At 40.0% G+C, this 13869-nt stretch overlaps 1 protein-coding gene across 2 annotated transcripts; it reads right to left on the reverse strand.

Moving 5' to 3' along the window:
* Nucleotides 1-9076: 9076 nt before the first annotated feature.
* On the reverse strand, nt 9077-13353 carry LOC130429701 (uncharacterized). Of its 2 annotated transcripts, XM_056758420.1 has the most exons (4): nt 13087-13353; nt 10582-10609; nt 10009-10469; nt 9077-9916 (listed from the first exon to the last, which is right to left on the reverse strand). In XM_056758420.1, the coding sequence occupies exons 3-4, from the start codon at nt 10454-10456 to the stop codon at nt 9417-9419; spliced, it is 948 nt and encodes a 315-aa protein (XP_056614398.1). In that variant the 5' UTR covers nt 10457-10469; nt 10582-10609; nt 13087-13353; the 3' UTR covers nt 9077-9416. The 2 variants fall into 2 exon arrangements, with proteins under 2 accessions (XP_056614398.1, XP_056614397.1); XM_056758419.1 differs by lacking the exon at nt 13087-13353 and having other exon boundaries at nt 10009-12804.
* Nucleotides 13354-13869: the final 516 nt, after the last annotated feature.

Consider the following 13869-nt stretch of genomic DNA (forward strand, 5'->3'; position numbering starts at 1 on the left):
TTCAAAAAGTAATGTTAATTCTTTATAAAAAGTTATAAGGATGTATATTAAAAAACAAATTTTGAAACAACCAATTGTCCGGACCTTTGACATTCTCGTGAATTCAAATTTGGACCTTTGAAAGTAGACTTTGAGAAGCCCTGATCTAAAGAAATATGTCAGCGGCCCTGCTCACAAATGTATTGAAGGCACCTTCTATCGAGACGATGATGAAGCATACAGAGATGCATGGAATAAGCTCGACCAACGCTATGGGCATCCATTTGTCATCCAAAGGGGCTTCAGAGACAAGCCATCAAAGTGGCCAAAAGTACAGGCCAAAGATGCTGAAGGGTTAAGGGCATACTCTGATTTCCTAAATGCCTGTCACCAAGCCATGCCTCATGTGAAAGGTTTAGAGATATTGAATGATTGCGAAGAGAACCAAAAGCTGACACAGAAAGATCCAGACTGGCTAGCGGCCCGCTGGAACCTTCGGGTCTCAACAGCCCTCATGGAGAACGGAGACTTCCCCACTTTTGAAGTTTTTGCAAATTTGTGTCCACAGAAGCAGAGATAGCATGTAACCCGATCACTTCCCTGCACGCACTGCACTCGTCTAGCTCATCCTATATCAAAAGAAGCACAAATGAAACAAAAGGAAGTAAAGTAAGCGTCTTCAGCACTCAAACAAATGTAAACACAGAAAACTTAAGGTCAAACAATGGAAAAGAGAAACCTCCCTGCATGTGGTGCAAAGACGAAAAGCATCAACAGTCCAAGTGCACAACTTTCAAGGAAAGGTCTCTTGAGGATATACAAATAGTCATAAAAGACAATAAGCTGTGTTATGCATGTATCAAACCAGGTCACAATGCTAAGGACGGTCGTCACTGTCACACTTGTGAGCTATGTAAGGGAAGACATCCCACCTGCCTACATGACGAAAACTACAAAGGGCATAAAGAGAAAGACAGACCTGTAGTCATGGAGAGAAATAAATCTACAACTGAGGTGAGCGCAGCTTCAAACCGTGCAACCAAAATCGTGACTGCTAGCCCACTATGTGTCACCAAAGAAGGTCAGTCATGCAGCACATCCATGATCGTCCCTGTGTGGATCTATTCTGCTACACAGCCATCCAGGGAGCAGCTCATCTATGCACTGTTGGACACACAGAGCGACAGCACCTTCATTGAGAAAGAAGTAAGTGATGAATTACAACCAAACACTTTCCCTGTGCAACTGAAACTCACTACTATAATGGGAGAGAGCGTGATCATGAAAAGTGAAAGAGTAGATGGACTCCGTGTCAGAGGATATAATTCAGGCGTTAACGTCGACCTTCCGCCTTCGTAGACAAAAGACTGCATCCCCATGAACTGTGATCATATACCTACCCATCAAACAGCGAAACAATGGGCTCATTTAGCAGCAATTGCAGATCAGATCCCACCTCTCCTGATCTGTGATGTGGGACTCCTCATTTGGTATAACTGTCCCAGATATATAAAACCTAGATTAAAATTGATGGAATGGACAATGAGCCCTACGCCGTACTTACAGATTTAGGATGGATCGTTGTAGGCTGCTCTACACCTGGCCTTAATGAAAAACAATCTAGCCTGTGTCATAGAGTCACATTAAAGGAACTCCCTCCAGTAACGCCAATGGATGTACTGCGCATCCTTGAGTCAGATTTTATAGACACCAAAGGAGGTGACAAAACTGTCTCAAAAGAGGATCTTATGTTCCAGAGCAAACTTGAGGATGGTATAAAAAGAAATGCCCAGAGACATTATGAGATGCCGCTTCCTTTTAAAAAGCGACCATCCCTACCTGATAACAAAAGGCTTGCTGAAATCAGGCTCAGTCATCTACGGTAGAAGTTAAGCAAGGATGAGAAATACAAAAGAGACTACACAACGTACATGAAGGAAATGATAAGGAGAGGTGACGTGGAAGAAGTGCCTACAGATGGAGCTCAAGGTGAACAATGTATGTATGTATATTCCCCATCATGGCATCTATCATCCTCAGAAGCCTGACAAACTACCCGTTGTGTTTGATTGCTCTGCAAAGTACTGTGGCACAAGCCTAAATGAACACCTGCTTCCGGGGCCAGACATGATCAATAATTTAATAGGCATACTCAAAAGGTGCAGTGCAGCGTCATCCCCTGGGTGTGCATACTATGGACTAAAATATCTTGCCAAAGAACACAGCCACTCCCATCCAGTAGGAGCCCAATTTGTTGCAAAAGACTTTTATGTGGATGACAGAGTTACAAGCAATGACACAGTAGAAAAGGCCATTCAGTTGGCACAGGAGGCAAGAGAAATATGCGCAAACGGTGGTCTCCGTCTCCACAAATTCGTATCAAACAACCATGCTGTATTACAAAGCCTACCCCCATCAGAGTGTGCAGTAGAGGCAAAGACGATGGATTTGACCTTCAATGAAACACTGGAGAGAGCTTTAGGAATTCAATGGATTTATGTGTCCATGTGTCCTCAATGGGAAGAGAATCATTCAAGAAATGTGCAACCAGGGCACTGGCTGGGATGAACCCCTGCCTGAGAGGCTTAAGCCACGGTGGGAGAGTTGGCAACGTGACTTCACAAACCTACAGAAAATAAACATAGCTCGCTGTTACTTACCTGCTGACTTCGTAGAAGTCGTAGAAACAGAATTACACCACTTCTCAGATGCGGGCACCAGCGGATACGGGCAATGCTCTTATCTGAGAGTCAAGAACAAGAAGGGAGAGATTCACTGCTCACTAGTGATAGGAAAGGTCCGTCTTTCTCCCACAAAAGTTATTACAATACCACGGCTTGAATTAACTGCAGCAGTGGTTTCAGTCTCCATCAGCAATATGCTCAGAGAAGAATTGAGAATTGTTGACGGGAAAGAATACTTTTTGGACGGACTCAAAGGTAGTGTTAGGCTACATTAATAACGATGCTCGTTGATTTCACACCTTTGTTGCTAACCGGGTCCAGAAGATTCGCCACTGCACAAACCCTCAGCAATGGGAATACGTCCCCACGGATGAGAATCCGTCAGATGGTGCATCCCGAGGTAAAACTGTAAATGAACTACTTACCTCCAACTGGTTCTCTGGCCCCATGTTTCTCTGGGAAAGGGAGATACCTACGGTAAATGGTAGGTATCTCCTATCCATAGGGGACCCTATCCATAGGGGACCCAGAAGTCAAAAAGGCACAATCCTTGCAAACCAAAACCTCAGAAATAAGTAGCCTTGCCGACCGTCTGTACAAGATCTCATCATGGTCCCGAGCTACCAGAGCTGTGGCCCGTCTGCTTCCGCGAGCTTAAAAGATTGCATCACTTGAACCTGCTAAAGTGAGTGAAAGAGAAAGTGCAGAGCGCTTCATAATCCGGGATCTGCAAAGGCAAGCATATGAAGAGGAAATTAAATTCCGTATTCAAATTTCGTAATCATATCTGATTGTTCAGGAGGAATAGACTTAACAGAACTTCTGGTGATTTTCCACTGTTTTGGTTGTTTTATATGACACCTCCTGTTTCAAACTTATAAATATTAGTCCGAAAACAATAAACATTGGACTCTGATTGAACAAGCACTTGTGTCTGTGTCAAACTTTGTCTCCAGGATCCTGAAACTTTGTGTGTTCCATCGATTAGACTATTCAACCGTAGAATATTGTTTAGACAAGGGGACGTAAGCAGTTTACATTCTTACAGAAAGGCTTCACAATCAATGAAATCAGAGCCAGCGGATATTGGATTCCAGGAATGAGCAGAGCAATAGCGTCATACATTCATCAATGTGTGAGTTGTCGTAAACTCAGGAGAGGTGCAGAGGGTCAAAGAATGAGTGACTTACCTGTAGAACGCGTCGAGCCATCCCCCCCTTTCACATACTGTGGGATGGATTGCTTTGGTCCTTTCACGACTACACAGGGAAGGAAACAGTACAAACGATACGGCCTGCTCTTTACCTGCTTTTGCTCATGAGCCATTCACATAGAGATGTTAGAGGATATGTCCACTGATACCTTTATCAATGCTCTGCGATGCTTTATTGCTGTTCGAGTTGCAGTCCGTCAAATTCGATGTGATCAAGGCACTAATCGTTGGTGCTAAGAATGAATTCAAGACTGCTCTACAAGAGCTTGACATACAGAGACTGAGCACGTTTCTGTCACAAAACCAGTGTGACTTTGTCATGAATGCACCCCATTCCAATCACGCAGTAGGGGTGTGAGAACGCCAGATAAAGACTGTTAAAAGCATTCTGAGCTCTACTCTCTCACCTTCTCAAGGCAGACTCAACGATGCTTCATTACGGACTCTACTTTATGAAGCCATGGCCATAGTCAACAGTCGACCCCTCACTGTGGAAAACTTAAACTCCCCCGACAGCCTCGAACCAATCACCCCTAATCATCTGATCAACATGAAATCCAGTACAGCACAACCTTCACCAGGCATGTTCCCTACAGAGGACTTGTATGGAGTAAAAAGATGGCGTCGTGTACAGTTTCTAGCAGAACAGTTCTGGAGTAGGTGGAAACGGGAATATTAACACTATATCACCACAAGGCAGCGATGGCACACACCAAAGAGAAATCTAATGGTGGGTGATATAGTAATGGACAAAGATGAACTGTCACCAAGAGGTGAATGGAGACTCGCAAGGGTCATAGAGACTGTCAGTGGTAAGGATAAACTTGTAAGGAGAGTGAAAATCTCAGTAGGAGATAAGAGACTGAGTAAGAAAGGTGAACGTCTTGCTAAACCTTCCATTTTGGAACGCCCATTGCAGAAGTTAGTTCTGCTTGTTGAAGCTCCTTAAGCTTTTGGCTACACGAAGACAATGACATACTTTTTGAGAAAATTATTTGAGTTCATATCACTTAATATGAAACACGCATAATTTTGGTGGGAGTTTAGCTAACCCATTTTTTGATTTGTGCTTGCTGTTTCTCATTTTGTACACCAGAGGGCAGTTGTCATTGTTTGCAAGTAATCTTTAAAGAACAAATATTTGTTTTAAATGCATTTGTTCTTCTTTACAATTTAATTTCTTTACATATACATTTCATAATTTGGGGTTGGTGCTAATAAAGTGTAATTTCATATATATTTATATATTCTCGCCTGTTTGGAAGATAATGGTTCCGCTTTAAAATTAGTGACTTTTATTTTGAAAATCACTTAATCACTTCCTACCGGAGTTGTTTTTTGACTGTGGAATACATGTGCTGACAGTAAACGGGAAAAATTTAAGGCAAATAAGACTTGTTGCAGAAACGGCACCTTAACGTTTTAAACGTCAAAGGCTAAGTGCATTTTGGCAAACACATGTTCGGGCCCGGCCCTCTCTCTTCGACGGTCCGGTCGCTCGTTCTCTTATATGCTCCTATCTCCTCCGTGATTCGAGCCCGGTGTGAGCTCACCTGGCGCTCATTCACAACTACTCAACGGACTCGAACCACGATCTCGCCCCGTCTACTCTACTACGAATGTTTAGGCTAAATGGGGAACCGATCTCTCTTATTTGATAAACCAGTCTAGCGCCAACATTCATGTTTACTTGTACTGCATCTTCACTTTCAAAATCCAGATGCCTAGTCTGAAAACTAACTTTATATGCAAAATTTCATTAGTCTTCTGTTACTCGCATCACTTTCGTCCTTGATTAATTTGAAAGCTGCGCGCGGCACTGGACACTTTTTCAGCAAGTGGTGAAATGAGATGTCAATCATCATTAAACTGCCCAATAAAATGTGAGGTGGCACTCGGGGTGGCCAATCAGATGTCTGAGGGGTCCACCCAGCACACCCCTCTGGCTCCGCCTCTGACTACAGTGCGTCAACCCAGTGAGTTCTACAGGCTGTTAAAAGCTAGGCGTGTTCGGATTGGCAGTTAACCAGTGTGGAGTTATTGGTGGAATACTATTGCAGGATTCCAAATCTGCATCTTGGAAGTCATGTTTTTCTTGGGCTATGCAAACTCAATGCTGCAGGGAACGAGTTTCAATCGCAAATAGACTAAAACTAAGTGAATGGGCAGTGTGCTGTCGATTTGCGTCATGCATAAACAAGCACACTTCACACAAACAAAACGCTCCGTCTAGTGCTCTTGCAGCCGTATCGCACCTGTAAGACCTAGCAGCACGGCAAGAGTGATTTGAAAGCATACAAGTGCGCTCTGGCCTCACGGTGCTCCAATGTCACACGCACGAACAAACCCACCTCTTGTTTAGACGATAGACAAGATCATGATCCCTGCGATCCTGATAAAATGGATTGAGGACCCCTTCAAGATTGTTGCGATTTAAGATCGTCAGATCGCAAACCCCGTAGTCCTTATCAAATCAACATTTTTATCGAGGCAAGAACAAAACTTTCTATTTGTTACACATCATTCTCAGTCTCTTCCTGATGGCAGCAGCCATCTTTCACATGCAGGTATCGAGGCTCCATCTTCGTGTCATTGCCAAAGGCTGGTCTAGTGTTGTGGGCAATCGAAGCTTTCGTCTCCATGTGTAGCCTATCATGGCCTTAATCACCACATCGCGGCCTATCGAGGCTTTCGTCACTCTCCCGCCTATCGAGCCCATGGTTTACGTAATGGCCCGTTGTAGGTAATTTTATGGCCTATCGAGGCTTTCATCACCACCTCATGGACTGTCAAGGCCTTCTTCACAGTCATGGACCATCGAGGCCTCCATTATAACGTTATGGCCTATCAAGGCCACGTTACCGTTATGGTCTAAAGAGGCCCCCTTCACTTATGGTCTATAGAGGCCTTCATCACCATGTAGTGGCACATTGAGGCTGTCACTATGTCAAGATCCATCGAGGCTTGTTTCACTGACTCGTCTCCACACAATGAAGGTTCACTAGAGTATGACGATATTATAAGCTTCACTCAAGGTTAGGTGGATTTTACGAGTGATGTCTCACTAACAATTCTATTCCTAATCTTGTTATTCAGGAACCTCAAGAAACTTCAACTGGTAGGTAAAAAATGTCTTCCTTCAAATCTTTGGGGGTAGGCCCTGCTCCAAAGGGGAAGACATCTACAATCTTAGGGGTTGGCTACGCCCCTGCCTTCATCATCAGGCAGGAAGTTCATGAATTCTTGACCCCCCCGGATGTGAACTATGGACGGGGCCTACGCCAAAGAACTATATAAATTGACCATATCTGCACCTTGTCGCTTATCAGTTGTCTAATAAATGTTTATTGTCAAGTATTCTCATCTCTTGAGTCTATCTGGTAGAAAGCAGAACCTAACTGCTACATTGGCTGGAATTGCACACAAGCTTCTCATCTACTTTAACACTTGTGCACTTTTATTGTGACAATAAAAGTGATTTGATTTGAAACCAAGCTCTTTATGCAGCCCACAAATAACAGAAAAAAGCAATCACTGTCCCTACACTTTATTTATATATTGAAAACGCCTATCCAAGGTAAAAATTTAGATTTTGACATTGGTGGGGACATAAATAAAATTGGTGTGCAGAGCCGCATTATCTCAACAGTTTAGTGCAGTTTCATTGACTTATTTAAACAATATAATATTTAAACTTTTTGCAACAGGTGCATTTTTTATTTTTACTTTTTGTGATGCCTGTGAAAATTCTTGCAGGATAAATAAAAACTAAACCAGCAGATTTGCTACATATCTGCTATAGCAGAAAAAATATATAACACGTTATGCTTATTTAATATTTAACGATTGTCATGCATTTAGGAAAATGCATGACAATGCACACTTTCCTTGACCAATATGTGACACAACTTGATGGCTGTATTGGATTCTTCAGTCGGGCGCAGTTGCTTACCACCAACTGCACTGATCAAAAGCATGAAGAAAAACGACTTACTGATGACAGAGCTTAGTGCTAATTGGCTAAGAATGTCCGCTGGTTTTAAAGAAGTTCACAATTTATTGTACTTCATATATTTTTATTCATATGTGATAATGAAAATAACTAGGTAAGATTGTATTCTATGATGGGTTGTTTTAAATAAGTAGTCTAAATAGGGCGTGTGCTTTATTTCATTTGTTTCGCTTTAATTATTTGCTTTTATTAAGACCGTGTCTGCAATAATGTACACACACACATTTAATTATATTATATTAAACTGTAGAGCACTTTAACATGATTTGTTGCATGCTTCTTACACCATGAAGGCTACATACCCTCACGTGCCTTTTAGAAAGTGTGAAATGACTTTGAAAGTAAGAAGGACTCTACAAATGGACCACTTATTCAACCAAATTATGAATTTTTGGGACGTTCCTAGCAAATAGACAAATATTTGTTATTGTGGCCACTATTGTGGCCATTATTGTGGTTATTGTGGAACATAAAACAGGGAGATTCGTGGAGAATCCAACTTAAAAGGTGTTTTCTTGACTCCTTTTTTGACTCCGGATGACATCAAAGTACTGCGAGAGCGATTCTAAAGAAAACTTTATATGTTTTTTGAATCGCTCTTGCAGTACATTGATGTCAAATTAGTGTTCCCTGTATATTGGTAGGGACACGTCCGGGCTAGCATAGCCAGAATCTAAGGATCGGTCTCGTCCTGGGCTCAACCGGCCGTGGCCAGGAGATCCATGGAGTCCACTGTATCCGATTTCCGGAAGTCAGCGTAATTGAAATGTTCAATTACCGAGATTACAGCGTCGTGATATGTCACAGCTGTAGAGACGCTCTTAAAAAAACTGCTTGTCTAGAAACCTATGTCTTCCACCGAAACGCCCAGAGGGAGTCGTTTTCAAGATCAAACCCCATCTGTCGGTTCGACACAAGGTCGAGAGGCCGACAGAAAGGGAACTTTTTGTTGAGTACATCAATATGTAAATGAATTTGCAGTATACTTAGCATGAAATAAATGTTTTTAAAATCAATTTTCATATGTTTATTTTTCACTGGCTTAACACACCTGAAAAAATGCTGCAACGTTTGAGAAAAGTGCACTTTTGATTATTTATTGGTATTTTAGTATATAATATTAGATGAAAATAACTCAAAAATGCACCAAAGCAATACAAAGTGATAAACAGGCATATCAAGTTAATAGCTAAACATTTTTAATTCAATTATTTTCTTTGTTGTATGCAATAATGACCATTTCTGTATTTGGAAAAACATTATGACTGTCAAGTCAATAAAATTATCAAGATTCGATTATACCATATGCGAATTTATGATGATAATGGAGTAATACATGATGGTATTTAAGATTTCTTTGAAGCAACATGAATAAGATTTGAACTCAATTACATTGTTATTACAATCACCATTGTGAATTTACATTATATTTTGCGTGTTCTCTGTTACATGGAGTGGTTTCTAAAAAACCAGTAGGCCAGAATGTTCTTCTTTCATGATCGCTGTTACATGGGTTTAATAGATATTATCAATAATATTGATCATAGTCACTAGGAGAGTTGCATACAACCTGTAGTTTTCCAACATTCTCCTTCAATGTATTTATGAGGCCAAGATCACTACAGTAGAGCTGATTCTTAGTAACATTTACTACTGCTATCATCACATTTTTCATGATATTTACCACAGGCTCCCAGAGGATGACATTTTTAGTTTGCTTCTCCAGTACAGTGACCCTTCCACTAAGATCACCCAGAAGTCTCACAGCTCTTCTGACCATTTGCTGATCATCGGCAGTATTCTTTAGATCCTTCTGAACCTCTGTGATCATCACCTCAATCTGTCTCAGTGCCACACTGGTCATCTGAATTTCATTCTGAGCATGACCAATTTTTCTCTCATATTCAGAAACTTTTTTGGTGCACTCGCTTACTTTCAATTCATACATTTGCCCATCCATTTCAGCAGCATTGTGGTCATTTTCAGCCTTTTGTAATTCACTCAGTCCCACACCCAGCATTACAGGACCTAGAGGGAAATAAGACATCCGATTTAAAACAGAAATCTTCACAAATGGTAAGATGTACTATTCAGGAGGAGGATTAAAGTACATTTCTCACCAGCAATCCATCCAACAATTGGAATTACAATCAGTACCCCCCCTGCAATTGCTAAACCTTGATTTGAGTCCATCCTATATTTTGCTGCGCTTACAGCATTTTGAGCTGATTGTACATTTCGTCTAGCTTGTTCCAAAGCTTTGTTGAAATTCTGTAATGATTGTTCAGCAGATGTTTTTTCTATGCGTAACTTATCCACAGCCAGGCCTTTTGCTTTCTTCTGCTGCACAGCATCGTGTTTCTTTCTAATAAGTTGCTCCATGCGTTGATCAAAATTTCCCAGTTTTACATTAATAATGTTTTCTGCCTTTCCCATGCACTGTTCAGCCTGTACAATATATTCCCTGAGTTGATCATAATCAGGGGTGTGATCTGAGAAAGACTTGCAGATGTAGATGAGACTTCCAATTCCTTCATCAAGAGCCCCAGAAAATGACTGGACATTCATAATGTTGCAGGAACTAAAGTATTTGGAAATATTACGCATGTTTAATGTTATAGAAATTGAAGTACTTGTTTTTACTGAACATTTGTTACACCCAATGTTTCAATATGTGAGGTGAAAAAACTTACTTGAAAAATATCCGGTCTCGGAATTTCACTGTTACACACACAATCAAAAGGTTATTTATATATTTTGACAATTTAATTTCATGCCATTTTTAAACTTGTGATTCCAGTAAACTTCACATCTTTAAATGCTCAAATATGTACGGAGCCCTTTAAGGGACATGGTGGTGGGGGAAGAAAATGATAGGGAAGAAAAAAATATTTTTTAAAGCTTTTGCGTTTTCTCGCAAAAGTTTTGCATTGTCTCGCAAACGATTTCGAATTTCGAACAGACACTTCATGTTCAATGTCCTGCTGGCTGAGTCTGAGACTAGTTCCGTAAACTTTGGTTTATAGACGCAGATTCCCAGACTAATAAGTAGTGAGCTAAACGTTCTTATAAAACAAATGACACCTTATTCTACGTAACGTAAACAATGAACCGGCTGAGACAAGACCGAAGGGATCCTCTATAAAGGGCAAAACTCGAAGATCATTAGGGTACTAAAAATAGTAATTAACTTCTGTGCTACATAATTTAGTATAGCTAAAACCAGTTTAGATTCAACAGGAGGCCATTAATGTACAATCTGAATTTGGTGAGACCGCAGTGTGTAACATTTAAGTTTTTAATGACAATTTTTTTAATTACGCTATTTACAGTCACTTTGTAGACGGTCTCTTTGGATTACTGCACTTCACTTTCTCATATATAGATACATTTATATTCTCGTTTTGAGGAAGACTAGGTTGTTGATCCTTGTCTAAGGAATAATGTGTTGTTTGTGTTATAACAACGTTTAGCTCACAAGTTATTTGTCCTGGAATCTAGTATGAACCGCTCCATTGTTAATGTACGGAGCAGAATAACAGGACGTGTGAATCTTTTGCGAGGTGGGAACGCAAAAGTTTTTTTTCCTCTTTCCTCACATTTTTTTCCACCACCATGTCCCTAAAAGGGCTCCGTAATACCTGACCTGTGCTGGAAAATTATTTATATTTTGGTTGGGTTTTCACAAAAAAATATTTATAAAGCCCTCATCTAGCTCCTATGTTCCAAATATCATCGAAATATCTAAAATGATTGTTATTTGTACATTTTTAAATAGGTGTACCTTCCTAAAATGTTATGTTGTTTTAATGATCCATGAAAAAAGATTCTGCTTGCTTCTGGAAAACTGTTGCTTCAAACGTGTGTAGCTCATTCAGTATTTTCAAGGAGATTATTGTATTTGATGGACAATGTGAAAATAACAACAACACATTTACGACACTCATTTTCTCACCAAATGTCACATATAATGTTTTAGCTGCAACTTCTTTGACAATTTCTATAAACCTGTGAATGAAAAGATTGCAAAATTTGAGTACCTCTGGATGCTCACTTTTGTTTGACTTAGGGGAAAAAAAACGTACTCATGTCTCATGAGTCTTGAAGATAGGTTACCAATTGGCTTCCACACGAACACAAGAAAGAGTATCTGCATATTTTGACAACATGTTATTCGTACCTTACTTCTTGACTGACTCTCAAATGATTCGTTCCGCGATTCACCCGTCTAGGCCCCTCCTACCCGGTAACCTTGTGTCATGTGACTGGTCAGATGGTGTAGTCTGTTGTGATTGGTCAAACGCGTTCATCATTTGTCGCAAATGGAACGCCTACCATCATTACAGGATAACGGTTTACATGTGGTTGGATCTCTTTATTTATATGTGTAGATAGAGATGGCGGCGATTTTACCGAACCAGTTTGAGCCCTAATCTGACGAGGAAGAAGACGCTAATCCTCCACAAACTCCACCACGACTGGAGCACGATGACTCACAAAAACTCTCAGTGTGACAACATAAATGTTTTGTTTTGCTTATCAATGAAGTAAATTAGAATTATTCTTAAAATAGGTTAGCAATACTATTACATAGAGCATTTCAGAAAGTCGACGTTATGAAAAATTATTCTAGTTTCACCCAAATATATCTATATAGGTGCACGTGCGGCAAATGCGTCAAACTGCAAAGCGAGGATGAAAATATTTGCTGCCAGGAAGTGCAACAGGTTGTTTACACATTATTATGAATCAATTTATGTTTTGAAAAATATTTTCTATCGTTTGTTGCCATAACAACAAAATTATTTCATAAAACATTCTTTTAAGTTCATAAACGTTTAAAGTATTTAGATAATTAATTCATCATTCTGCAGATCCTAGTAAGAAAAAGAACATTTTCAATTCTCTTGTAACAGTATTATACATGGACTAGTTGACACAGCATACAGTGTACCGTGTTCGTATCTTCAGATGTTGTTACAATACAGATAGTACTCGACTTAGTTCTTGAAACAAATACTTTGAGAATTCATGGATTGAACAATTAAATCAGCCGAGTAAATAGCAAGATAAACAAACTGTAACACACCAGAAATAACGCTACATGCTAATGTTAGCGTTATATGCATTAGCTAAACACAGACATAAGGTACAAAAATATTTCTAAAATTTAGACAGATATCAAAAGTCACACTTACAGGTTGGGACTCGGTTGAGCTTACAGGTCCAAATAGAGTTTGTATTCCCCCTCTCTCAAGGATAGTTGTTTCACATATCCTGCACTGAACGCGCCAAGATTATCAAAGCAATCATCGGTGAAATGACGCGCACACAGTTAAACCCTGGGGTTATACTCCTTCGGTATTCTTTGAAAAATGAATTGTAACCATTTTTCACTCAGACGTTCTTGCTTAGGTAGCTGAAATAAGACGAACTTAGTTTCACACCGTAGAACACAGACTCTAGACATGATACACATGCATCACAAACGTGCGACAGTGTTTGGGGGAGGAGACATAAGTTTTCCCGGCAGTCTCAGCAACACGTTTATGTATAGTGACGTAGATATGCATCCACAACTTGTTTATGTGATTCAGAGTCGACTCCCATTTTTACAAGCAAATAACTTCGTTATTTATTCACCTTCTGACTTCTTCTTCGGCAACTTGGCAAGACAGATTACTTTCAAACACGGCAACATAACAGACTGCATGAAATGTCATTTTCATGATGTCATGTTACGTACGCTTTAAAGGGATAGTTCACTCAAAAATAGAAATTCTGTCATCATTTATTCACTCTCAGGTTGTTTCAAACCTGTATACATTTCTTTGTTCCGTTAAACACAATAAAATATATTTGAAAGAATGTCAGCAATTTTCAGTTCTGTGACATCATTCACTACCACATTAGGAAAAAATATGTTGAACACAAAGTGAGATATTTTTTCAGAAACAAACAGTTCTGGGCATGGGCTTCAA

Source organism: Triplophysa dalaica, chromosome 10, assembly GCF_015846415.1.
Source record: "Triplophysa dalaica isolate WHDGS20190420 chromosome 10, ASM1584641v1, whole genome shotgun sequence".
NCBI lineage: Eukaryota > Metazoa > Chordata > Actinopteri > Cypriniformes > Nemacheilidae > Triplophysa > Triplophysa dalaica.